Here is a 27,478-nt window from a genome sequence, read left to right on the forward strand (position 1 = left end):
TATCAAACATCTCAATACATTTTCGAAACAATTGTTACAACGTTGATGTAACGAACGTGCTTTACAAACTGAAATACAGATCGTGTAACTTATTTACATTCAGTTTGCTTGCTTTCGAGCAATCTCATGTTCAACCACCGATAGAGTATAGCATAGACCATTCATCTAATGCATTTTTTAATGTCTGGAATTCAAATGAAAACACCCCGCAAACACAACTTTGTCCCAGTAAAAGCACTGTGATGTTACATGCGCTGCGTGACATCACTTCCATAACCATCTACGTCCACAGTCGTCGATGGTTGTGATGGCACGCGGCAACACCACGTTCTGGGGCTATCTTACAGGTAAGAAAGAGAACAATGCTATGAGAGAGAGTGAGACAGATGATACCGACCTTACTCAAGAACCCCTGGCGCCATCTCTGCGAAAAGTGCTCAAACTGGTCGCTCAGCATTATCGACAGCGAAGTAAACTACTCGAGAACTACTAGCGCCATCTCTACGGAGGATACTGAAACTGATTACCGACCTAGTTTCAGGATTTCTCCGAGAGATGGCGCTAGTAGTTTTCAGTAGTTTACTTCGCTGTCGATAACGCTGTGCGACCAGTTTGAGCACTTTTCACAGAGATGGCGCCACTGGCAAGAAAATACCAATATATCGATGATTAAAAATATTTCGCACACAGTTGTATACCAAGTAAATCACTGTGCGCCTTTAAACTAGCGTACATTAAAATGCAATTGATAAAGAGGATACATATGTAAATAAGAGATTTGAGAAAAATGAAAACAGCTTTGATGGTGGCTGAGAAGCCGTCTCTGGCAGCTTCGTTGGCCAATATTTTGAGTAACGGTCGATGCACTTCTAGAAAAGGTAGGTTATGTTCCTTTTATGTCCAATGAATGTATTATTTCCTGACCTACGTTTTGAATCATAAAAGGGAAAGCTGAATTAACAATATAATAACTCAGAAATACATTCACGTTTCGTGATACAGTTTGTAACAGAAGTGTATTTTAGGTTTAAATGGTTCCTGTTCGGTGCATGAATGGACAGGTCAGTTCAGATCGGAGACCGTTAACTTCAAGATGACCTCTGTTTTTGGCCACGTTATGACACTGGATTTTATTGGAAAGTACAATAACTGGGACAAAGTTGATCCTGTAAGTGATGAACTTCTGATTCTGTGAAATTTCATTGATTTTTTATATTGTTAATAGCTGTTTTTTTGTCATGTTTAAGGCAGAGTTATTTTCGTGCCCAACCGAGAAGAAGGAAGCCGTGCCCAGGTTGAAAATCCCTTATTTTCTGGCCAAGGAAGGAGCTCACTGCGATTATCTAGTATTGTGGTTGGATTGCGATAAGGAGGGTGAGAATATTTGCTTTGAAGTCATTTATGCGGTACAGCAAGGAACCAGCAGGAGATTAAATCCAGATGTAGGTGTCCTTAACTTTGATTTTAGCAGTAATGGTAGCTTCTGTTCCATTTTTGTTATAAATGACTATGAATGTTACATTTATTGCAGGACATATGGAGAGCAAGATTTTCTGCGATCACAGAAAAGGATATAAAATCTGCATTGGCAAACTTGATTAAACCAAATGAAAATGAGGCAAAGAGCGTTGATGCTCGGCAGGAGTTAGATTTACGAATTGGTTGCGCATTCACAAGGTTTCAGACAAAGTTTTTTCAGGTGAAGCTGGTAGAACAATTGTCATTAATACTATTAACTTCGTTTCACATCGTTTCTGTATTTTTCGTTTCTTTTCGATAGGGAAAATATGGAGATCTGGATGTATCTCTAATTTCGTATGGTCCGTGCCAAACGCCAACATTAGGATTTTGCGTGCAAAGGCACGATGAAATTCAAACATTTAAACCAGATCCTTATTGGGTGCTTCAGGTATAATCTATTGTGCTTTTACATCAAAATATTACTCTTCTACTTGAATCGGAATGATGATAAACTTGGATGTATTAAAGGTCACAGTTAAATCATCCGATGGTCAAGACGTTGTCTTGAGTTGGAGTCGCGTACGATCTTTCGATAAAGAAATAGCAAATATGTTCCTGAGTCGTGTTAAGGAGTATGAGCAAGCAACGTAAGTTTCATATTCATTTATGTATTATGTATAGAAGGAAAGTATGCGCAAGTATATAAAATAATGATACATCTCTTGTTAAATGCAGAGTTATTAGCGTGGAAAGTACAGAAAAAACAAAATCTCGACCCATAGCCTTGAATACAGTAGAGTTGATGAGAGTAGCAAGCTCCGGCTTAGGAATGGGTCCCCATCATGCTATGCAAATTGCTGAACGTCTTTACACTCAGGGATACATAAGTTATCCCCGAACTGAAACAACATTATATCCAGAAAATTTTGATTTACTGTAAGTTGAGAGCAAAGTCTTCGAAAACTTGTCCGTATTTATCAAATGAATACAAACAACCGTTTATGTACAGTGCAGCGTTGAAGCAACAGCAGAACAATCCTGATTTGGGAGATCAAGTTCGTAAAATATTGGCAACTGGTATTAACAGACCCAAGAAAGGAGTAAACGTTGGGGATCATCCTCCGATTACTCCAATGAAACATGCTACACGAAATGAACTTGACGGGGACACATGGAGACTGTACGACTACATAACTCGACATTTTATTGCGACGGTAAATTTTACCACTCAATTGTAATTAATAAATGTAACGTATAATCTGATTTTTATCTTCTGCAGTTGGCTCATGATTGTAAATATCTAAGTACCACGGTGAAATTCGAAATAGGAATGGAAACATTTACAGCGAATGGCCACAGTTTAATAGATCCCGGATACACCGGTATACTTACATGGCAAGCGCTTGGAAGCAACGACACTTTACCTAGATTTGTGCCGGGCGAAAAAGTTAACATACAAGAGGTTGTAAGCGTGTAAAGTGAAAAACATAAATTTTTTGAAGTGAATAATTTCCTTTCGTTCTTTTAATAGATAAAGTTGGTCGAATGTTACACACAACCACCGGATTATTTGACAGAGTCTGAATTAATATCTCTTATGGAGAAGCACGGTATTGGAACCGACGCCTCTATTCCAGTACATATAAATAATATATGTATGCGAAATTACGTTAACGTGGCAGCTGGTAGAAAATTAGTCCCTACATCTTTAGGAATTGTCTTAGTCCACGGATATCAAAAGGTACATATCCCTTCTTTCTGTTTTTTCTAACAAAACGAATAATTAATTATATCCCGCGTTGATCCCTGACTAATATCAGATAGATCCTGAGCTAGTTTTACCTACAATGAGATCAGCAGTGGAAGAACAATTAAATTTAATAGCTCAAGGCCGAGCAGATTTCCATGCTGTGTTGCAACATACGGTTGAAATTTTTAAACAAAAATTTCACTACTTTGTAAAAAGTATCGAAGCGATGGATCAATTGTTTGAAGTTTCCTTTTCGCCTCTTTCTGCGTCAGGAAAAGCACATTCCAGGTGCACGAATATATAAATATAATAAATCGGATTTCGATCCGTTCTTATATTAATAATTTTGTTTCTATTTAGATGCGGAAAGTGTCGCCGTTACATGAAATATATACAAACGAAACCATCTAGAATGCACTGCGCACACTGTAACGAAACATATAATCTCCCACAAAACGGTAACATTCGAATTTACAAAGAACTGAAGTGTCCGTTGGACGACTTTGAGTTGCTCTCGTGGTCCACTGGAGCACGGGGTAAAAGCTACACATTTTGCCCTTACTGCTATAACAATCCTCCATTTAGGTATTTTCCTTCATACGAATATCGTTTCTTAGTATGCAAAAAAAAGTATTAAAAGCACAGAATATTAAAAAGTTTTGTACATTTTGTACACATAAAATATGAATCTGGATAAGTATTCGCGCTTCGAATATACAAATTTAGTTGATGGATATTTAAACGATGAATTTCAGGGATATGAAAAAGGGAATGAGCGGTTGCAATTCCTGCACGCATCCGACTTGTCCACACGGCATGAACTCGAACGGTTTATCGAGTTGCTTAGAATGCAATGCTGGTATACTCGTTCTGGATCCCTCAGCTGCACCCAAATGGAAGCTTGGTTGCAACCGTTGCGACGTTATTATTCATTTATTCGAAAACGCTCACAAGGTAACGGTCGATACCGAGGTGTGCGAGTGCGGGGCGCAGTTAGTTACCGTAGAATATAAACAGGTATAGTAATTAATCTTAAATGTCACGTTCTAACTCAAAAGTCAATTTATATTCAAGGGACTATAAGTGTATCCGTATCTTAAATGCAGTTAGAATGTTTCCAGCATTAAAGATGTAATTTTTCTTCGTCGAATTGTAGGAGAAAAGCAAGCTGCCCAATGAAGCTACAGAGATGACAGGTTGCGTTTTTTGCACGCCAGCCTTCATGGCTCTCGTCGAGAAGCATCGTGCAGTTGCTTCGAAACCGGTTACAACTCGTGGCCGTGGTCACGCCAAAGGTCGTAGTCGGGGTAAACCCCGACCACCGAAAGATAAGATGGCACAATTGGCCGCATATTTTGTATAAATGATTTACATAGAAATAATCATTCCTTCTCCATTCACATTCTGACATATTCATCACTGCGAAAATAAATATTCATTACCTCAATAGATCGTACGTACATTAAATTATTCTCTTCTTTAACAGCGTCTTTTTTATAATTTCTGCGTGTGTGTGTGCGTGTACGCGTGGGTAATTGTAGTTTTCGATGAATAGAGAAATTGTGTAATAAAGTAAGCTTACGTATTCTTACTTTTTGTGTATATATTTGATGCACTTTAAGTCCGGCCAACTTATTTCAAATTACTATCCATGGGGCTAGATTAATTAGAATTACCGATAAATGCTACCTACCTTTGCATACTTTGAGGTATTTACAAGTCAGTTATTAAGTTAATATTATATCTATATAAGTACATACGTATCTATCATCATCACGTTGGTATTAACGTATTATATCTCATCTTTCAATTACCACCCTTTCTACATACGACTCACCAAGAGATACATTTCAAATTTCATCCCACTTACAACGTACATCTTCAAACATTCCACTGAAAATTATTTACCGTACAACCAACAACAAAATCCTTCATTCAAATCTATAGCTACCCTCCTGAAAAAAAAATCAAACGCAACGCAAATTCTCGTTACATTTCCACTCGAGTCAAGAAAAAAAAAAATCATCCGATCGTTCCAATACGAAAGCAACGAAAGGAAAAAGACGATAAAAAACCAGAAAATCAATCGGATCTCTATATACGGCAGATCGCAGGTGCCGATTGCCGCGAAGTCTATTACAGCGACGGTCATCGGTAACGAAGGTTCGAGGGAGAAAGTTGATTGGCTCGAGGCGGCGTCCGTCGTAGCGGCCGAGCGGGAGCAGAGGGGGGTGGCCGCGAGCGAATCAGTGCAGCGACGCACGTAAGCCGCGCTGTCAGTCGGCAAGTGTACGCCGTGGTGTACGGTGTACGATCTGTTACATTTGTATCGAATACGAGGGGTGAACGAGCGAGCGAGCGCGCGCGCGCGTTGACCGTTCCGCGAGCTTTCCTGCTCTTTGACAAGCCGCGCGTCCCTTTCTGCATGCCGTCTCGTGCGTCCGTCTTCTCGCGCGTCGAGGGGACCAGAGGCTCCCGATGCGCCTCCGATGTATATAATGCGGTGAAGTGAAACGTGTCCTGGGCGCGGCGACTCCGCCGGAAGGAAGGAAGAGAAGGAAGGTAGCAAGCTGGCCGGCATGTGCACGGAGTCCCGCCGCGGCACTACCGTTGCTGTCGTCCTGGCGATGTTCCTCTGCCGGATACGCACTGCCAACGGGCAGCCAACGTCCTCGATCGGCCTCCTGGAATCTTGCAACGTCACCGTCGACGGACGGGAGTTCTCCTGCCGCGGTGCTGGATTCCTCTCCATCCTGGAGCCACTCGATGCCGCCGCACTTCTGTCCCCTGTCAATCTTACCAAACTGTGAGTACGCAGAGATCAGTTTTGAGACTTATGAAGGACACGCTGCAACGTGTTGATGTCTAGTAATGCGTATATATAAGAAACTACCTCGAAGTTTACGTTAGCGGTGCACGCGAGATATCTCGTGTTTCGTTGTGCTCTCGTGTGTTGTTTTTCGTTTCTCTCGCTTGCGCGGCTTTTCGAGCGCTACCGTCATACGGAGGTCCTTCGTGCTCTTGCCTTGAGAGTTTGAAAGGTTTGAATGTGGATGAGGCGCACCGCGAGGCCTTGGAGTCTTTACATTTTGAATTATTCTTGCGGCGATTCGAAGCTTTTGGTATATCTTTTAAGTAGAAATGTATAGAAGTTGATACGATATGTTTATTGTTAAAATTCAGAAGAGCGAGAAGATATAGCCGTTACGATTGTAATTTGAAACAGCTAATTGTCACGTGACCTATTGCGAAGCGCCAAACATTCAAACGTGAAACCTACTCAGTACCTGGGATTTGTTCATTCTTGTCTGTTTTGCCTCGATATTTCCTTCTTTTTTAAATCGCCCGTTTCACGTTCGAAAACGTTTGCCTGTCTGACTCGCGCCGCTGCATACTACTACGCGTGTCTATTTCCGTTTCGCCCGTTTGATCCTTACTGTCGCCGTGTTTTATTTTATTATTGTTACCGCGTTCAGACTTATTTGCTGTGAACTGTTACTTCTTTTTTTAACAGTCGCGCGGTGATGCATTTTTAGAGGCGAGGTTTAATCACCAAGCGTGCACGAGGAGCATGCGAGGGAATTATTTTTGCAAGGGACGCATAAATTAAAATTACGATGAAACCTGTTACGCGCTCTGCTGACGTCGAGCGTCACCGGAAGTTGTCGAAGAAAATATAACTGCGCGGAAAACGACTTTACTAATAAAACGTCGATTTTATGGGATGCGTCGTAAATTATATCGCAAGGATTCCAATGTACAGGGTGACACAATCCCTGTCCTACATTCTCTTCGCTTTATTTTTTTAGGAACTGTTAACAACGCGTTGATAGTCATTCTTCAACCGATTAATTAAGGTTTTATCAAGTCCCAGGTATCCATGAGATAGGAAACAAGGAAACTAGAGCAGGGAAAGTACTTTTCGTCAGTACAGCGAAGTATCTTGGCAAGGCATCACTGTCAGGTTGAAAACTAAAAGGATTACTTTTATGATACGATCGAAAAGGGAACTTTTGCTGATCGAAAAAATGGGAAATTAGGTGATTCGCAGAAGTTTCTTAATTAGGCAATTGCCTTAGCATACTGTGCACCTTCCGTTGGTCACGAGAGATTAAGTAAGTTCGTTGCGTGTGGCCACAGTATATCGCAAATAAATAAACAGTAAAGAAGGATATTATATCAAATTGTTACGAGGTTTCTGTTCAAGCTAATCGCAAAGTTATTAAACGAGAATAATGATACACTGAATATCTTCGAAAGGAAGAGTTGCGTTACACTTCGAAAGGTAAATTTGTTAATTGAATCAGCGTCTAAAAAAGTTTATCGAGGAACTAGGAACACTCTGTATCGCATTCTTGTCATCATAACGTATACTAGAACTACATAAAACTGGCTCTGCAAGGCGCAAGATAAAGGTGGTGAAAAAAAGATGTGGAGAAATAAAAGGGAACCGGCAGTGTGGGGCATTAAAACGTCGTCTCGATGAAGCACCATAAAAAATGAAATCGCGCAGCGCAATGACGAACGCGTCCAAGAATATAGGAACGATGTATACGAGCCGCTGGGAACTCCTAAAGGCAAAAGGTATGAAGTATAATCCGTACAAGTACAGTTGACGTTTGCCGCCGACCTACATAGCTAGAGGCTGATCCTTCTGCACTCGAAGACAGCCGATATTTTATGATACCCCGTTTAGGATCAAGGAAACGGCACGTGGAATCGTGGGATTCGCATAGGCACTCGATCGGATCCTGATGGCTCGTTCCAATTCTTGGATTTGCGTGACTTTCTCTGTGATTCGTATTTTGACGATTCTTTTTTAATATTTTTTCCAATTCGTATATAAAACTTGGACACTTTTTATAGATTAGCAAAATCATAAAAAAGAAGGTCGTAGCTTCTTTTCATTGTCACAGTCAATAGGAAAGAAAGAGTAAGGAAACTGAAAGTGACACAAGAGTAAAGAGGCAAAGGCACTTGAAAACCCCAGCAATTTATCTTCCTTCAACTGTGGAATCGGCTGATTAATCGACGAGGGTCGTCGAGATTAATTTGCACTCTGTTTAGAAGTCCTGAACGAATCAATGAAAGTTATCATCCGTTAGTGATTCTCAGCAGTTGGTAAATCGGTTAGGGAACAAATCTATTTGTTTGTCATAGCAATCAGTTTGCAATAGGTACTTGAACTATTCAATCGTACTTCCTTATCGTATCAACTTTAGTTTCCTTTTCTTCGGTTCTTAAATTTTCTATGTCTTTGATGTTTCGATATTTAATTTGAAAATTGTACGGCGAAGAAAAATTATTTATCCCCAACGCAGATATTTAATTCTCGTTCATTCGGTGTCCAATAACCATAACGGAAGAAAAGAAAAAGAAAGTCGATGGGGAGAAAACGAGAGCGAGGATTGACACGTTATAATTAGAACGAACAACCTCGTTGAATGGATGCAATTAACGGAGCAAAAGATTCACGTCCGCTCGACGAAAGGATGAATGAAAAACCGTGGCTGGCCCATGCTACTTTTTCCAGTTAACCGTTCCTTTTCTATAAATATTTCCCTCGCTCGTAGTCAGCGTGCAATGGCACGCTTTTAAACCGGCGTCGATTTATTTTTTCGTCAAGCGCGAACGAGATTAATCGGTGCCTAACTGCATCCGGAGATATCGGTCGTTGAAAAGGACCGATGTAGAAGCTGTCTTTCCGCGATAAATGGAGCAACTGTTGATCGCTGAACGATTGCCAAACACGGCGATTCTTTTGTGAAAATTTATGTTGCCCTTCCCTCGTTTTCTCCCGCTATTTTCACCCTTCCCCTCGTTGCCTCCTGGCAAATTGCGAAACCAACTACTTCCGTTTTTGAGAGAAACGTTCGGTCAGTTCGCCACTGGTACACCAGCGTTCATTTCTCGAGCATTTTATCGGTTGTCGGGGGATGAAAAATAAGGAATCAGCGAGTAACGAAATCCTCCCGTTGGCTGCTATTCTTGGCAAATTTCTAGAATTTATTATTTTGCTATTTACGAGATGAGCTGTCAAGTTACTTTGTGGTAATAATAATTTCTGGTACTGATTTTACGTGAGTTATTGTCCACATCGAAACTATCGACTTGGTTGTTCCTTATCACTTCTACGCGCGATCAAATTCGTTGATAAATATAATAGATGACGATCGACACGCCACTTCAGCAAGTTTCGCCGAAAAACGTTCCTAATCTCGCACGAGTTGTGTATCGTGCTCGATTTCGTGTCTAGATTTTGGTAAGAAAACATTTATATTGTACACGTGGATGAACTTTACCACTCGACTCTCTTGTATTAAGAATCGATCGCATGAATCGTGGTTGAAAGGCACGCGAATTATTCAGCATTTCGGAGCGCGTTAAAGGTTGAAACTTCTTGAACTTGAACTTCGCTTCTTCTCTTCGCGAATTGCACGGGCTATGCAGTTGCAACGAAACACGGGTTTTAAATCGTTTTTGTATAAAAAGAACTCGACACTCGACGAGCATATGTATATATTTCATCGATTATATATATACAGTGTTTCCCCAATACTCGAGAGCTTAAAAGCTTGCAGCGTTTCACGACGGCAAAAACGCATCTTGACACCATGAGACCCCCCATTCCCACGAAAGTACATATATTTCCCCTATGGATCCTCAACGAGCAAGAAAACATACACTTATCGATCCTCCTACGAAACAGGGGGCTGAAATTCAAGCAAAGCCTCTCCCTTTTTCTTCCTCTCCATTTTCCAGCGACACAGTACAACGGAGCTCTTCCCCGTCCCTGGACTTTGTCAGCAAAAAAGAAAATTGTCGAGTCAGAGAGAGCTTTCCTTCGCGCGATATTTCCTCAGGGTAGCCAGAAGGAATTGGTTCGAGTAGGATGTCTGTAATTTTGTCGAGCAGAGAGTTAAATTATTTTTTTAAATTCTTTTCTTAGTTGCGTATCTTTTATTGTACGGAAAACTGAAGCTTCTCCCCTTTTCCTTTAGATTTGTTCAGCTCGCTTGAAAAACTCTCACTTGTATGTCGTCAGACGTAATTGAAAGTAAGCATGATCGTTTTCTCAAAGCGTTACGAGATGCTGCGGATACGGCATCGTTGCTGTTATGGCATGATGTTCAATAGACGAGCCGTGAACATCTAGGAGGAACGTGGAACGCTATTAATCACGCCGGTCACGTCCGTGACGTGGATCGCGTGTACATGACGTTATTGTGAAAGTAATTCCAGTGACCGTTGCCAAATTCGACCCATTTGCCTGCACGGAAAAGAAATATTTCGAAATTTCGTTATGATCCTCCGTATGAATTTTGGACTCTCGAGTGTCATAACTGGACAGTCTTTACCCGGGCTCTTTCCATTTCTATTTCCTTATTTTCGGGAAAATCGCGACCGTACAATGAAAGAAACTGCGAGCAGAGTTAAGAGTTCGTATCGTACGAGAACGCATTACCTTTAAATACGCGTGCAAAGAATTAAGCACGATTAGTAACACACTTGAGTGGAATTTGTGCAAGAGCGTGTTAGAAGCAAGTTCGTTGAGAATCGCGTAGCAGTATGATTAACAGATTATCCGACGGTGTTCCGTTTGCTAATCAATCAAGAATCACGTACTGCTACGTCAATAGCGGCCACTAAATTAAATATCACGTAGGAGGACGTGAACAAGTTTGACCCAGATGTTTCACAGCTTCAAAATTTTAACTTTAAATATTAAAAAAAAAAAAAAATAACGACAATACTTTTTTCCATAGTAAAGTTTCGATCAACCGTTGAGCTCGAATTTCTGTAACAGATCATCCAAGTCGTGCTACTTTCCTGACACAAATGATTCCCAAATTTCTTCAATCTTCGAGCTACAATTCGCAGCCAAGTTTTCCAACCCTCGCAGCGACGACCACATAGAATTACGAAAACAACCTTGACTCGATTAATCCCCGAATTTCGTCGATCTTGAAACTACCGAAAATCTAGTACTTCGATGCGATCCACGAAGAAACGTCGGAACCCCTGAATCATAAGCTACATGCATAACGTAACAGAGGAACAACCTTGATTGAAACCTGAAAACTGGAGCTGCAAGCAACCTTCGACACACGCTATCCGAAACAAACGAAAAAGAGGATGAACACGGAGAACCGCGAAGCCATCCATCACCTGGTATTACGTCCCACTGTCGTCAATGAATGAAGCATGCGTGTACGAGAGTGAATTGGAATGAAATCAGGTACACCGCGCCAGACACGACGACAAATTAAATGGTCAGTATATTCTCACCAAAATTCATTCATTACAAGTCGAAAAATGATTACGTTTCTGACCAGTCGATTTTTGTTTAGCTGCCAGCTTCGCATATTTCCAAAGAATACCGACCCTTCGTGTTTGAAACGCCAATACTTAATATTTAAAGACCCGACGTGTAAAATGCACGCCGGCAGATAGCATCTGTGTGACGAGTCGCGATATAGGTCAGGAACGAACGCTGCCCCACGTTATCGAGATTCCATGGCTCTCTCACGGAGAAGAAGAAGAAACGCCAAGGGGAAGAGGCGAAGGCGTACGGGAAAAAGGAGAAGAGAAAGAATTCCGAAACGATGTGCGCGTACCGAACGTTCGCCAGCGAGTTCGTTTCGTTTCGCGACTTGTCATCCCCGATAAAAGGTCGCAGAGTGAAGGATCAATCCGCGTGGAAGAATCTCGCGAAGCGGGGCCGCCCCCAGACGATCGAGAGCCGGTAATCCGGAAATATTCGTGTCACATCTGTACCGGATACATCACTTCTCTTGGGTCACGCTCGCTGCGCACGAAACGCGCGGCTCTCCTCAATGATTCTTCTCGGGGATATTTTTCGAAATTTTATACACACGCGCTTCCTCTCTTCGTCTTCCACTGAATTTTGTTTTAGATTAGCCGCGTATACATCCGCGAAGAGATTTTTTATTTATTCTTCATTATTGTAATATCATTGGAGGTTTCCAATTTACGTAAATTACTTTCGTTTCATTAGCACCGTGGGGATATCCTTTTCTTTTCAATGAAACTTTCCCATAAAAGTTGCAGTTTTATAAAGTCCATCTACTTGTTCGAACTACGCTAATTTCAAAATGTTTCCACCGTACCGAACCGGAAAATTATACGAACGCCCTTTGCAACCATTTCCGTGTCCGATGCGTCCCATTAGTAGCATCCATTACTTTATCCAATCTACCGTCTTAATTACGATAGCATGGTTCCAAAATAAAGTAACGCCCGCCGCGTGATATAATTGTTCTTATTTACATATTTCTACGTTTCGTTTAGTTAAGATCGCACGCGATATCCGGTCGATAACGGAAGGGGAAACGTGTACGTATCTCCAACGGTCCGCACCGAAAGGATTAGCCAGAACCAAAAAAAGCGATCTCTAATTACCCCCTTGAATTACGATTGCCGTTGCTAGCGAACACGTTAAACCAATTAGCGAGCACCCTCGGCTATCCTCCATCGGGTCGAACGAGTCTTCATCTCGGTCCAATTTTAGGCGAACGAGCTGTTGACCCGAAACGTTGCACAAGACTCATTTCTGTAGCGTGAATCGACGCGAACTCCTCAACCCGAGGGCGGCCGCTTCGACGTGAAAGTCGGCTGCAATTAGAGAGGTCTGTTCCCAGCTAGTGGCGTGTAAAAATGCGCGGGAAACGTTAACGACCAACGTGGAAACCGCGTGTATCCTTCACCCTTCTCTAAGTTTTCAAACCGCTTTGAGGACAGATGTGCCACGAAATTTTCCCAACCCAACGAGGGTGCCACGGTTAAAAAAGTTTGAGAACCGTCGGTGCAGCGATCAGCGATGATCACTGTAATTTGGAGTAATCACAGGATACCGAGGAGTCTTATGTTCAACGTTTATTAAGATTTATAATACACTTTCCGCCTCGGGGCCTTGTGTAATTTATGCGACGAGTTTCAGGGTTGTAACAGGAAAGATTAGGTGTTCGGGGATTAGGCGTTGGTAGACAGTTACATGTATTACGTGTCGATAGATTCAGCTAAACGATTTGGTAACAGCGTGTTAATCCCGTATGATGAATCGTAGGCTCATCTAGAACTCTTATCGCCGCAAACGTTTTGATTTGGACTGAAAAGAGAACGAAAGAGAAAGGAACATTTTTAACGAAAGTTATTTACACAAGCTGTCTCTTCTATGCTCGTCGTTCTTCGAAATAATTTTAATACACTGCAACACAGAAATGTACAAAGTCAGGAGTTAATTTATGATCGTAGATAAAGTTAATGCAGCGCACAGCGTTCGGGGGATGATGTGTAGCCTGCGATAGCGGAGAGTGTTTCAGCGAAGTTGCATACTCGGTGGATGTTTGGTTTATATAATGGTATAGGGAGATAGATTATTTAACTACGATAAAGAATAGTCTGCAAAATGTACAACAAAATGATGGTAAGAGAGTACACTCTCATAGGAATGCGTAATGTAACCAGTAGAGCTAGTAGTAAATAGTCAGACGTTACAGTAGCTAAAGTAAATGCTTATTGAGCCATTCTTCCATTCCATCGCGCTAAACGTGTCGTCCACGCGTAATTTACACTTCAGTAACGCATAAAGTGATTAAGAAGTACGCGATGCGATTCACGTGTCAGTCATTGGATGTTGTACTGCTATTAGCAGTCGAATGAATTGTCCCGATATTCACCAGGGCGCCGCGGCTAGCTTCCGTAGCCGCAGGTATGTTTAAATCGAAAACGAACACGGCGTTAAATTCGGTCGGTGGGTCGCGATCGTGGAAACAACGGTCGACAACGGAATTAAACGAGACAGCGACGACGCGATGGGGCTCTTTAATAAGGGGACGAGGACGATGCCTCGCCGTGGGCCGCGACCGTTCCAAGCTTATTTAAAGTTCCCGGACCGAAACTTTCTCGGACAGTAACAAAGTGGCTCGGATGCCAGCGGCGAGCCTGACTCGAATATCGAATCGTCGGCGTCCCCGTTCATCCCGCGCGGATACGTTCAATTTCCTTGATTCTGAATCCGCGTTCAAACGAGGAAAGGGAAAACGGGACCCTTTTCCGTGGGTTCCTTTTGATCTTTGGAAAGTTGTATCCAAACACCGATAAATTAGCTACAAAACAATTCTGCAAGCGATACCATATCGATTTTCTACTCAATGAATGGGAAATATATCAGCGATTAATATTTAAATGCTGATACAAAGGATTAAAGTAGCAATGCACAAAATACGAGTTTTATCGAGGGATTTATGGCTGGATTTACTAGCTAATTGAGGCGAGAAGTTGGTTCACAGTTTGTTTTGTTTAATAATAATTCCGTTGCTTGCATTATCTCGCTGGGATCTAATTATTATTCGCCCGAGAAGAGTTCGAAGGGAATTATCCCGTCGGTTACGCAATCCCACGGTTAGCGGGGCAGAACTGCGTCCCGCAAAAAGTAGAACGTGGCAAGGGGGTGTTTGTTCCATCGGATCCCTCTGACGCACAAACGATCCTGAATAGATAGCGATGAAATTCGTGGCGATCCGCTGTTTCACGGAAGCTTTTATAACATGCCCGAAGTTTTCGAGTGCGCTCATGAGAAACGACCAGCCATAAACACGGGACGAAATCTCCATCGTGGTACCACCGGATTCTATCACCGGGCAAAACAGATTCCACGTGGAATCATATTTCTGTCTTTTGCCGGACTTCTCCAACCAGCTGGTATATTTATCTTGCTCTTCTTTTCTCTTCGCCGCGCTCCTTTCTTTTCATTGCAAGGTAAAAATACGTTCTGTTGGAATTAAAAATGATTTAATAGAATAAATTTATCGTTCATAATTGTATTCTTCTATAGAGCGTTGTTTCTCTTTAGGTTCATTTTCGATTATTTAAAGGTTCTCTTCTTACAAATGAAGTTCGAGGGTTTCAGTTCAGGTCGTAACGGCGTGTTTATTTTCTCTTCCGCGCCTTTTTAATTATCTAATCCAGATATATACCACTCCGCGGCAGAGACGTAATTTATACCCTCTCGAAATCCGTATCGTAAATCACGCAATACTAAATTTATAGTCAACTACTTAAACCGAGCACTATAAATTCCCAGATGTATCACGGGCTTACGATCTGATATCAAGTGTGTGAAAATTTCACGAGAAGCGCTTGAAACTTGATCGTTGATAATTTTCGATTTTTTTTAAAGGGTTTGGAAGAGGTGCGATTATTTAGTTGAAACGATCAGAGTTCCAGGAAGAGGAACGCTTCTAGGAACCTTTGGTTCTCGATGTAACAATAGCTGACGAATATTCTAAATATCAACTTCCTTCGAATCGTCAACGCGATACGAATTGTGCAGGGAAATCTCTATAATTAAAAAATAATTGCGGCGATAAAAATTCCTCGCGTCACTTAAAATACCAGAGAGGCCAGCAAACAGTTCGCTCTACTTAATCCAACCTAATTTACGACATAATTAAAAGTTGTAATTTATTCGCCTGGCTCGCCGTCGAGGAATTCCTCTCTCGATTGATCGATCTTTCAGGAACAGCGGGGGAATCGTTTACTTTTACTACGAACTCGTAAGAAAACGGGGGGTGCATTATTTGTTGGACGAGACGAGACGAAGAAGACGGGGTGGGTAGTAAAAACCAGAGATAAAGCTATGATGAAAAGTAGCAGGACGACGACGGGAATAACGATGGCCCTTTCTAAAATGACGGATCCTCTGCTCGTTCGTCCTGCGTCGTCTCCTTTTCGACCTCGCGAGACAGAATCTCCGTCGAAAATGACGAAGAAATGTTTCATTCGATCTGCCAATCTCTACAACATTATTAAAGTTATATCGACGAAACGAAACGCATTCACCCTCTTCTGCTCGAGATAGCGGGTGCTTTGTGATTAAAGTGAAACTCGTGATACTACGAATCGTACTATTGATAACGAGAGAGGAAATATAGGCGATAACCTACTTAGCATTCGACTAGTGCCATTAAATATTTTTAGTACGACACGTTCTGCCCATAGAGCCTTGGAATTCCCTTTTAAAAATTATTCAACCGTGTTACGTTCAGAATTCCCTCGTACAGACGATCTTCCTCGTAAAATTCCCTGAAGAACTCGTCGAGCATTGTCATCGCGCCTCAACAGCCCTCGGCCAACTGCAACGGCTAACCGAAACTTCGGAAACCTTTCGCTGATGTTGGAAACTTTCGCCGTCGGTGGAAAGACGACAGAACGGGTGGGAAAGTGGTGTTCTTTTTTTTCAGACGACCGCCCTGCCATTGAACGATCCGAATCAATGGATCCGCGGCCTTCGCAATTTCGACTGACTCTTCTCCAGACCGTGTTAGACGGATCGATGTTTGCCTGGTCGGGTGTGAAGCAGTTCGGATAAGAAGGGTCGACGGGATGATTAATCGGTAGCGATTACGAGAGGGAACAGCCGGGGTGGTCACTGTCCTTTCAAATTCATAAACTTGATTGTTCCGCGCGTCGACCATCGATGAAAAATTAGCCGCTGACAGGGAGGATTAAAACGAAAGTCTGGATGGTTTGTGAGGAAATTTTTCTTGGCCAAGCTGCCCGAGAAATATATTTGATAATATATTTTCTAAACAATTCTCATTCTATATCTCTCTCCCTCTGTTTTAGGATTCTAGGATTCTTCAGGCTGTTTAACACGCTTGTAGAGATCGAGGGTACTTAAAGAATTAGCGGCACATTTAAGATACTTATGGTATTTAAAATGCGCATTTAGAATGCTCAAGTACTTGGAATGGCCTATTACTACTACTTAGGACGCTTACTTAGGAGAACTTGGAGTATCTCGGAGGTTTTTAATGTTCACGATGCTCTACATCCTTAGATTATCTTATAGCACCTTCCTTTGATGGGGAACTGTATCAGAGAGCAATATTTTTGAAAAATTCTATTGTTACATGTGGTTTCTGTGCGACCTGCACATTTCCACACATTGATCGAGTCAGTTTACGCACGCGCATCTACGGATTCTATAAAAACTTGTGGAAGAAAGCGATGCTTACTTTTTAATAAGACTCCGTTTTCATAAGGAAAAATTTCATTTTACGAACTTCGTGTCGTAAAGAGGAATCCTGAAATACGTACATGGCTTTACATAAAGTGACGAAATCGCGAAGAAATATAAGTAGCTTGGACGTTTGTCGAATTCGAGAAAGAAGAGATATAATGGGCAACTTATTTACCCAGATCGAGACGAATGTTTTGGTTAACAAAATTCGTCCCATTTCCTTTTATAGAATCGACTGGAAGTGGTACTTCACTTTTACGACAATGCTCAGAAAAGTAGAATACCATAAATGTCCCCGAATTCCAAGTAACTGAATGAAAATGCTCCCCCAACGTCACGTAGAAACAGAGCTGACCTTATCTACAGAAAAACAACTTCTCCTACTTCATACATGTAACAGTCTATTCCTAATTAATCGAACATCTATCATTAGCTTATTGAAAAAGGTCTCGCTTATCGATTATACTGAAAATTCCTAAGAGACGCACCATCGTTCGCCAGTTACGGTAATAAATTCCTTACTCGCTAAGTGAAATGAATTATTATGAAGCGTAGAAAAATTAATTAAGGGAATCCTGTAAGAGAAAATCTACGGTCGCTATCGAATTACGCAAAGCCAGGAAAAGAACGAAGACGTGAACATAGAAAGCGGTAGAACGGGAGCAAGAACACGTGAACGCAACAAGAAGACTCAGGTTCCTTAATTAACCCCGTCCATCAGGCTCATTACGCCCCCTTGAACAGTCCAAAAAGCAACGTCCGGAAACGACGTCACCCGTTCACCCTCCGACGACGAATCTGGGTTAGATAGCACGCGAAGAATTAAGCAATACCGTGGTTTATCGTATCTTTATGCTAATTAACGACAGAAACTTGGCGAAATTAGCCGAACACGCTCGCCTCCGTCCAGCCCCGTATATTCAACGAATCGCGAACTCTGGTACAACGATATCGGGGCTCAATATTTACGCGTGCCAGAACGATGTATCGTCGGTTGGGAACTAGGTGCACAGGATCCGGACAATCGTTTGTCTTAATGGCTCTCGATTCGAGGCCGAGCGTGTCCTAGAAAACGGTTCGCGTGAGCTACGAACGACAGACCCTCGAGCGATGTTAGGCCACCTGAGAAAGTGATTCGCGTCTAGACGACTGTTTTCACTTTCGTATCGGTTCACCTAGTCGTTGATCGAGCTCGAAGGGTTTCTCGGTTGATAGAAAATTGGGAAAAGGGGTTAACTCTTGCTTGAGAGTAGTCTGGAATCTTTTACATAAAACAATAGAAATGGCAGAGCAAAGTCTGAGAAAGAGTAGACGCTCTGTAAGATAATATTTAAACATTTTGCAGACTAACTTTTCGCTCGAGGTACTTGTTGTTGGTGTATCTGAAATATCCAACGTGAAAAACTCGAATCACACGTCAGCCGTTTAATTGGATGGGTTCATTCTATATTCGCGATGCTCGAGTGGCTACGTGCTCGACAACTGGCAGATTTATACGGCAGTTAAGGGATAACCAGTGTGTAATTGATACTACACCAGGCATAATATGCCCACCGTCAACCGGAAAATCACTTTACGGCTAGATGGAATGGGGCGATATTTAAAATGACGACCAACAGAACTCACCGGATTTTACCTCTATTGCCGTGAAATTTATGCGCCGCGCAAGCCAGCTTTAACATTGTGATTTAGTACACGTTTCAAATATACCAGGGATGAGGCGAGCGTAATTGCATGGAAGCTGTTGGGTATCGACCTTCCAGTTTCCCCATACATTCTCTTTTCTTCAATAAAAATGAAATCTGCAATCTCGAAAGGTCGAAAGCCCCTTTACTACACCTGAATCTTCAAAAAGGAAGAGAAAAAGAAGAATTGACTGTGACAGTGTGCTGGAAATTTAACCCTTCGCAGTCAGAGGTCCCCTCTGAGGGGACATCAACATTGGCTGTAACTTTCTGAGAAGGTTCTCTGGTTTTCTATGGAAATGGAAATTATCTACTGCTGGCAGACGTTAGCAATAGAAGCTATTGCTGAAATATTACTATCCTAGCGATAGTTTCTATCGGCAGCGTCCAGGAAGGGGCAGAGTGGAAAAGGGTTAAAGGAATGGCCGTCTAAATCGACGGTTAATTATTCCAAAGACTAAACCCGGCGATATAATTTGTAATTAACATGCAAAGCGAGGGGACACGCGATTTCGTGGCGTCCTGTGGACGAAGGAGCGAGGCGGAGTGCACCGAAGTAGAATTAGTCTGTCGTAAAACTCAGGCGCGCGTCTGGCGCGTCCCGTGAGAGGCGGGGGTGTGAAATTGGGAAGGCAGCTAGCAGGGAGGGCTCGTCAGGAACGGTTTGACGATGGTTCACGCTTGAAAATACAGCCGGGTACCGGCGTCAGCCAGTAAATTTCCGGCTTTACGAGTCCGTACTATTTGCATTTTTTCTCGTCCCGTTCGTTTTCCCTCCCCACAGCTTTCTTCTCTCTCCCTCTTTCAAACAGTCACCTTGATGCTGTTTCGTTAGTCGGGCGTTTTAAATATTATGTACGTACAGACTGTACATAATACATAAATTATATTTATATTCATAAACAACATAGAATAGAATGTACCATGCAATGGCAACAGATTAAATGATCGATGTTTAAATCAACTTTTGTTCCAATATATATATACATTTAGATGTATCTTTACACGTACAAAAAAAATATATATATACATATAGGTATATTTTTCCAATTCATTATAATCGTTTTTTCGCATCGATTGTTCCAGAGACCTAACGAACAACAACATTACAGACATTCCAGTCCGTGCCTTCCATCGAGTCTCCACTCTTGAAGTGTTGTAAGTAATCGAAACAGATTTAATGAACATCGCCAGGTATCGTTCTCATCGAATTAAATTCTTTCCAGATTACTTCGACGAAATCATTTGCGCACGATCGCCGACGACGCATTTACGAACTTAACGAGCCTTCGAGTATTGTGAGTGTTTCATGCAAATCACGCAGAAATTCTTGCCGAAAGGCGAGCCAAAAAAAAAAAATATGTAGACGATAAGTTTCGATAAGCTTGAAAGAAAAGAAAGGGGGTGGCCAGACGATCCTATGTCGGCAAAGCGAAAAAATAAAAAAAAAAAATAAAATGGAAGGGATCGCGTTTAGCGCCCGCGATTGTTAAAAAGTTGTAATTCTCTGTCTGCTTTGTAGGGAGCTCGATGACAATTATTTAACAAATATTCCGACCGCGATCATAAAGCTCTCTGGCCTTGAAGACCTGTAAGTGTGCATCGATTAAGTAAAATGTAATTTGACAACTTTTTTTTACATTCTATGAACTCTTACTTCCTTATCGAGTCGCGATTCGTACCGTTTGAGAATCTCGCTGCGACGTCGCGACGCTTCCTCTCGTTATTATTTACAATTTTTTCATTTATCATGAGAAAAAGAAAAAAGATTGAAATCTAAACGAAAAGAGATGGAGAATTCTGAACTTACTCTTACTCTGTGCTGTACTCGTAAACTGTTCCAAATTCACGATTCAATCGGATCACTTTCTGTTCAGTTTTTATCTTTTTTCAATTTTAAGTAAAAGAAATAAAAAAAGAATTGCGTCGAGTCGCAAAAGAGAGATCGCTGCCGGTCCTTTTGTTTTATCCGTTTCCACCGAAGCGAAGGAAGCCAAGAAAGTCGTATTCGTGTATGTTTCCTCAATTCCGTAGGTCCCTGTCGAACAATCGGATTGAGACTTTGGAGGAGCACGTTTTTCAGCGCGTCACTAATCTGCTCTCGCTGGACTTACGTGGGAATCCCATCAAGGAAATACACAGGAACACTTTCCAGAATTTACGAAAACTCCGTAAACTGTGAGTAGTTTCCTCGTAGAACGGTTTATTCCCTTCTAAAAAGGAAAGCATTTTCATAACAAAAAATATATTCATTATTATTATATCATGCTACTTACTGCACGATTTTTACCATGCAAGACTCTAACTTGGAAACAAATATTATAAGAACGTACTTTTTTCCAGAATTCTCTCGAATCTAAAGAAATTACGAATATTTCCGAATTTAAACGACACGGTATCGTTGGAGGTATTGAGACTAGATCGTGCACGAGTGACGAGTGTTCCAACAGATTTATGTATGCGGTGTACGAGATTGAAGAGTCTGTAAGTAGCTAAACTCTTTGAATCGAAGACTTCTGAAAGGAATGGAAGCAGAATTGAAAGTTCGTTTAAGCACGCTTCATTAAAAGCGGGAAAGAAAAGAGCTTGAAACTTGAACGAATTGAATTGAAGCTCTTGAGTCAAGTCGTTTAAGATACTCGAAACAGCGCGTTCTAGCGAATTAGTCCCGCGTCGATGTAATTTGATTCGAAGCAAAGTGAATTATAACGCGTTGGTAAATTGACGAAGTTAAGCCCGCCGGTAAATTCATTAGCCCGCGTCAAACTGTCCGGTGTGCCTTGGGTGAAACGACATTGTGGTTGTTAATTTTACGACCGATTCAGTTTGATGCGTTCTGAATGAAATCCGAACAAGTTAACATCCTCTTTAAATAAATAAATTATTCGATCCGTTGACTTATTCGTTTTCAGTGATATGAAGTCGAATTTCCTGATGGAGGTGCCAAACTTACGAAATTGCACCGATCTACGAGTTTTGTGAGTAATTTTATTACAGTTGAAGGAAACCTTTTATTTTAGTTGAAGGGACGATAATTAAAAGAATAAAAGATATGAATACATAAAGTAAAAAAAGGTAGAAGAGTAAATTGAATTTCGTAAATGAAAAAAGAGGATATACTTTTTTAGGGATCTGGCCAGTAACATGATTTCGTCGTTGCTACACGAGCCGTTCAAAGGTCTGAACATGCTGCACGACCTGCTTCTGTCAAACAACAAATTGCAAGTAATCCCAAGCGACGCATTTACGGGGTTGTCGAGGCTGCAGGTGCTGTAAGTGTCCGTCGCTTGTAATTACTCTCACGTAGTATACGCCACCGTTATCCTGTTAAAGAAAAAAAAAGGAGGATTTGATGTTTCAGGGATCTAGAGAGCAATTACATCGAGTATATTCACCCTGACGCGTTTAAGGAGACGAAACAGTTGGAGGACCTGTTAGTATACAGGCAAATCTACGATTATCATTTACTTTCTGCGTTTTATGCATTTGTTATTAATATGTTGTACGATCTTCATATTTTCTTGTAATTTTAGAAATCTTGGGAACAACGTGTTTCCAGCACTACCAACGTTAGGGCTCTCAGGCTTGTTACACCTTAAGACGTTCAACAATCCAGCGCTGAGGGAGTTCCCAGCACCAGAAAGGTTCCCACGCGTGCAAACGATGATACTGTCGTACGCTTATCACTGTTGCTCATTTCTGTCGCTCGAAGCAGAGGATCCGGTGACGAAGCCCTCCGTACAAGAGTCTATCCTTTACCCCACCGACATAGAGATCGATATGACTCTATGGAACTCGAATTTCACCGATATCTGGCCACAGCTCAGTAAGTAGTTCAATGGACCGGTCCCGTCGATGAGGTCCTTCAAGATTTTACGTTCTAACTCCTTAAATTCGATACCATGTTCGAGATTTTTATCCTTATAAATCGAAAAAAAATCTCTCAGTCCACTATTTTCCACATCTCATTCCCTTGTTCCTAACTTACTCAATTTCTGTTCCATTTTGTACTAAAAGATTAACTTAAAAGTTTAAAGAAGGAGTTCTGAACAGTATCGACTGAAGGTTCCTCTCATCGTATCGAGTCATTAAAATTCACTGTCATCATCTCACGACACCTCTCATCGTAGCGTAAATATAATTATTATATTTCATCAGCTTAACAAAAAAGTAACAAGTTTCACAAGGTTCCTACTTTAATATATTTTAGCGAGGACGTTGCTTGAAACAATTTTATTCTGTTGGAAAATTAGCTTGTTACACTTTAGTTTACGAGTCGTTCGACACTGAAATGCTGCAAAGCGCAAACCGTATAAGCCCGATTGTGTTCTTTATGCATAAACTACAAGTAGATCGTAGAACATTTTCAGATTTTAGTTTGACACAGGTAAACAAATTTCGACACTTGACTTCTTCATCGTGTGCCTTCAACTGGAGCCAAGGATTAAAAAATGCTCTTAGAATCAGTTACATGATTTAAATGCGCCATTTTAGATGCATCATTAGTAAGAATTCGCATAGAATCATAGAAAAATACAAATTCACCAAAATACATTCTCCCACGTGAGATATCATCTAAATCTCTTTACAATCATCGATTCAATCCACCAAAAAAAAAAAACCTCAAACGACTTTGCAGCACTGAAGTGATGACGTGTTTTAGATAACATGACCGACAAATTTGGCTCGCAAATAAATGAACTTTGGGCTAACTTTGGTACAGATTTTACGTACCCTGGTAACCTGCCTTCATATGTTGAGGATTATTTTGAAGAGCAGAACAGCCGAGCCACGGTACCAACTCAAACACTGCCTTCTCACGTACAGTGCCTACCTCAGCCTGGTAATATTAATATCAATTGTTCTTCAAATACTCAAGAGATATTTAACTTGCGGTAGAGAAAAGAATTTCAAGTGATTCGCGGTTTCCAGGTCCTTTCCTTCCGTGCCAAGACCTCTTCGACTGGTGGACTTTACGTTGCGGTGTGTGGGTAGTATTTTTACTTGCCATGCTCGGAAACGGAACTGTAGTGTTTGTGTTAATATTCTCTAGAAGCAAGATGGATGTTCCTCGGTTTCTAGTTTGCAACCTTGCTGCGGCAGACTTTTTCATGGGCATTTACTTAGGTCTGTACGAGGAATCTAACAAATGATGGTTACTGAACGGTGTAACCAATCCAGTACTAGATATCGTACTACTCAGATCTATAGATAGATTTTGAATCATGTTTTATATCCCTTCAGGTCTTCTAGCAGTAGTGGACGCCTCAACCTTGGGCGAATTCCGCAAGTATGCCATCCCATGGCAAACTTCCGCCGGTTGTCAGTTGGCCGGGTTCCTAGGTGTCCTTAGTTCCGAATTAAGCGTATACACGTTAGCAGTGATCACCTTAGAAAGGAACTACGCCATAACGCACGCGATGCACCTGAACAAGAGGCTATCTCTGAAACATGCAGGTTACATAATGACTGTAGGTTGGTGTTTTGCCCTGTCGATGGCAAGTTTGCCTCTGATCGGTGTGTCAGATTACAGAAAGTTTGCAATATGCCTGCCGTTTGAGACCACGGGGAGTGCGGCGCTGGCGTACGTGATCTTTTTGATGTTGATCAACGGCGTCGCGTTTCTTATATTAATGGGATGCTACTTGAAGATGTATTGCGCCATCAGAGGCTCCCAGGCGTGGAATTCGAACGATTCTCGAATCGCCAAGCGAATGGCTTTGCTGGTGTTCACCGACTTCCTCTGCTGGTCACCCATTGCGTTCTTCTCGCTCACAGCCACATTCGGGTTGCAGCTGGTGTCACTTGAACAGGCGAAAGTATTCGCCGTGTTTGTACTGCCATTGAACTCCTGCTGCAACCCGTTCCTATACGCCATCTTGACCAAACAGTTTAAGAAAGATTGCGTGCTTATTTGCAAGGCGATCGAGGAGTCCAGGGTGACCAGGGGGATCGGCAGATGCCGGCACAGCTCGAACTTTAGCAACAGACAGACACCCGTGAACACGAATAGCTTAGTGGATAGATCCTCGAGAGATAATCAACCTCCATGCGCCTGTAATTCGAGACTGCTTGAAACCAGCCAATGTTCCGGCTACAGACGATGGGGAACGAGAATACTATGGCCCTGTGCGAAAGACACGCGGCCTAGGCATGCGCGCAGTGACCAGTATGCTTACCAAATCGCGGAGATTCAACAGAAACAGCACAAACGAGCCTCGTCGGTATCCTCCAGCGAGAACTTCTCCTCGTCCAGGTCCGATTCGTGGCGACAGACTCATCACTGTGGTATCCCATTGAGGCTATTAGATCCCAAACGAAGAGGTTCGTCATGGTTAATCACGAGAAAACCGTCGCAAGACTCGAATCTTAGTTCCTCCAGAAATGATTCCTCCGGTTCCGCTACTACTGCCAGCACTAGTACTTGGAGGATGTCGAGGTCCAGTGCGTCTTTAGAGGTGACCGCAAGGAACACACCTAGACCAGCCAAATCGAAGCCAAGACTGACTCGTCAACTGGCCATACAGGAACCAGAACCACCCGGATCGCCAAGTAGACTAGCTGTCAGGCTTCTCGCGACCATACCATCTGCGGCAGAAACCAGCGACCAACAAGATGACGATAATACGCCACAGAATTGAATGGGTTACTTGCGTGTATTTCGATTTATTAGAGATTATAGTCAGTTGTAATAGATGAGGCGTGTGCAACTGGTGTTCCGTACATCCAAGAGATCGTTATTACTGTGAACATTATATACCGCGCCTGGTATGGTATGCGTGGTAGAAGGAAGCTTACCACCAAGCGGGCCTCAGTTGCATGGTCCTTGTAGTAAACTAGATACGAGTCTCTTTGCTCCTGAATGGTTTCAGTATTAAGTGTCCTCTGAGAGATAAGCAGGGTGAATCATCCCATGTATGTGCACGATTTCCATCATCGCATGTCTGAAATTATGCGAATTGATAAAAGATGGACAATTTAACAAAGCTTCTTCCTTCAACGTTCGCTGTAGAACTTCGTTTGTAGTGTACACAACATTGATTGTAAATGTTACAGTTTTGTTTCTTGTTTCGTTTTGGACTGTTCTTTTCTTTCGACGAGAGAATTTTACATTAGAAAATCTACGGTACGTTGAAAGAAGAATAATAATATTGTACATTATCCTCCTCGTACAGTTATTTATGCCAATTTTGATAGATGTGAGGAGGAGGATCTGTCTTTTTTGACCGTCCGTTGTACACACAAGCGAATTGCACCAAAAGAGTGCAACTGGCAAATGCAATAGTTAGATTCGTTAAATACTGCCAAGATTTACCATGTCTTACAATATAGGTGATTTTTAACACGTTCACTGTTAGATATATTTACATTAATTTTTCGTATGAGGCAAAATCAAAATTCTTCTTTCTATATATATTTAAAGAAAATAAGTATTTAAGTTGACAACCCTTTTGGTGAAGGGACCTCTTAAATTTGCATATTTGTTTAAACGTATCTTGAATGAAAATTTTATTAAATGTTTAATTCCACGACAGTCAACGTGTTAACTTAAATGTCATAGCATTCTAATCTAATTTGACGGACAGTTGCGGTTCGATATCTGAAGAAATTGACAAGAAGGTCAATTTCGTTGCAAGTTGTATTATAAGAAGACCTTGGAGAATTGTAACGTTAAATCCGCGACAAGGAACTCTATAGTGTTCGCGTAAAACTAGAGCGATGAAGTATTTATTGATAAATTAAAAAAAAAAGAAGACGCACACAGTATTCTCTGTTCATTTTTTCAAGAAAGTATTCCGCTCAACAGGAACGCTTCTTTGCCCGTTGTTCGAGAAGGGTACACCTTTGCATCACGGGATTAGTATTTAAAATCCATTGTTCGATTGTTATTAAGCGTGTTTGCGTTGTTATAAGACTGACGATTTACTCGATTTCTCTCATAACTCTGGACCGGTTTCTAACCGAAGATCCGAGCGTGTAATACAATGTCTAATTAATTGAATATCGTAACACTAGCGGTAAACGATACAGTTAACCAGCGAATAATTTATTTCTTAATTATTAAGGTGGTCCATAAATTTACAAACGAATTTTAATTACGTGTGAAGCTGAACGTAGTCAATGAATTAATCGCACGCAAGTTTTTTTTATCCACTTGTTCTTGCGATAAGGAAATTATTGTCAAAGTCGGTCACGTAACAGTAAAGGATTGTCTGAAAATTTATGAACCAACTCAAGAGCAATGTATCCGTTGTTACATTCGTTAATCACAGAGATGAACGATCGTATTGTTGTGCAGCTGTAGTTATTCGATCGCTAAGTCTCACTTAGACTATACTAGCCTAAAAATTATTATAAGATCGTTACGGCGTGCAAATGTTTATACGCGATTTTAAATTTAATGACAAAGATGGTCACTAGTATTAACTACCGGACTTATTGGTGATGAGTGCGTCGTTTGTTCTAAGCGCAATTCTTTCCATATGTAAATACCGTTTGAGATTTTCAAATTATAGTTACCCATCTAGAAAGATG

The 27,478-nt window shown here is 41.5% G+C and overlaps 2 protein-coding genes across 6 annotated transcripts; both read left to right on the forward strand.

The window, feature by feature from the left end:
- The first annotated feature begins 754 nt into the window (after positions 1 to 754).
- Top3beta (DNA topoisomerase 3-beta) lies at positions 755 to 4,643 on the forward strand. Its single transcript, XM_076897867.1, has 14 exons — positions 755 to 878; positions 1,026 to 1,168; positions 1,248 to 1,442; positions 1,532 to 1,699; positions 1,781 to 1,909; positions 1,990 to 2,108; positions 2,197 to 2,397; positions 2,471 to 2,675; positions 2,741 to 2,923; positions 2,993 to 3,202; positions 3,282 to 3,499; positions 3,572 to 3,796; positions 3,967 to 4,228; positions 4,368 to 4,643. The coding sequence occupies exons 1-14, from the start codon at positions 788 to 790 to the stop codon at positions 4,572 to 4,574; spliced, it is 2,556 nt and encodes an 851-aa protein (XP_076753982.1). The 5' UTR covers positions 755 to 787; the 3' UTR covers positions 4,575 to 4,643.
- A 930-nt stretch (positions 4,644 to 5,573) lies between these two features.
- Rk (G-protein coupled receptor rickets) lies at positions 5,574 to 26,595 on the forward strand. Of its 5 annotated transcripts, none has more exons than XM_076897737.1 (14): positions 5,574 to 6,017; positions 20,030 to 20,101; positions 20,170 to 20,241; positions 20,466 to 20,534; positions 20,978 to 21,121; positions 21,287 to 21,427; positions 21,856 to 21,921; positions 22,072 to 22,215; positions 22,305 to 22,376; positions 22,477 to 22,769; positions 23,607 to 23,786; positions 23,876 to 24,070; positions 24,188 to 24,762; positions 24,865 to 26,595. In XM_076897737.1, the coding sequence occupies exons 1-14, from the start codon at positions 5,791 to 5,793 to the stop codon at positions 25,582 to 25,584; spliced, it is 2,970 nt and encodes a 989-aa protein (XP_076753852.1). In that variant the 5' UTR covers positions 5,574 to 5,790; the 3' UTR covers positions 25,585 to 26,595. The 5 variants fall into 5 exon arrangements, with proteins under 5 accessions (XP_076753852.1, XP_076753851.1, XP_076753849.1 ...); XM_076897736.1 differs by having other exon boundaries at positions 23,876 to 23,930; positions 23,997 to 24,070; positions 24,188 to 26,595; XM_076897734.1 differs by having other exon boundaries at positions 24,188 to 26,595.
- The last annotated feature ends 883 nt before the right edge of the window (positions 26,596 to 27,478 follow it).

The sequence above is a fragment of the Xylocopa sonorina genome, chromosome 7 (genome assembly GCF_050948175.1).
Source record: "Xylocopa sonorina isolate GNS202 chromosome 7, iyXylSono1_principal, whole genome shotgun sequence".
Classification (NCBI taxonomy): Eukaryota; Metazoa; Arthropoda; class Insecta; order Hymenoptera; family Apidae; genus Xylocopa; species Xylocopa sonorina.

Excerpts from the sequence above, each read along its gene's own strand:
- Top3beta (XM_076897867.1), top strand. The coding sequence starts at position 788 with ATGAAAACAGCTTTGATGGTGGCTGAGAAGCCGTCTCTGGCAGCTTCG. Across the intron at positions 1,700-1,780 it reads TTCAGACAAAGTTTTTTCAG|GGAAAATATGGAGATCTGGA; the intron begins GTGAAGCTGGTA and ends TCTTTTCGATAG. Across the intron at positions 3,797-3,966 it reads TATAACAATCCTCCATTTAG|GGATATGAAAAAGGGAATGA; the intron begins GTATTTTCCTTC and ends GATGAATTTCAG.
- Rk (XM_076897734.1), top strand. The coding sequence starts at position 5,791 with ATGTGCACGGAGTCCCGCCGCGGCACTACCGTTGCTGTCGTCCTGGCG. Across the intron at positions 21,428-21,855 it reads TGTACGAGATTGAAGAGTCT|TGATATGAAGTCGAATTTCC; the intron begins GTAAGTAGCTAA and ends ATTCGTTTTCAG. Across the intron at positions 21,922-22,071 it reads TGCACCGATCTACGAGTTTT|GGATCTGGCCAGTAACATGA; the intron begins GTGAGTAATTTT and ends ATACTTTTTTAG.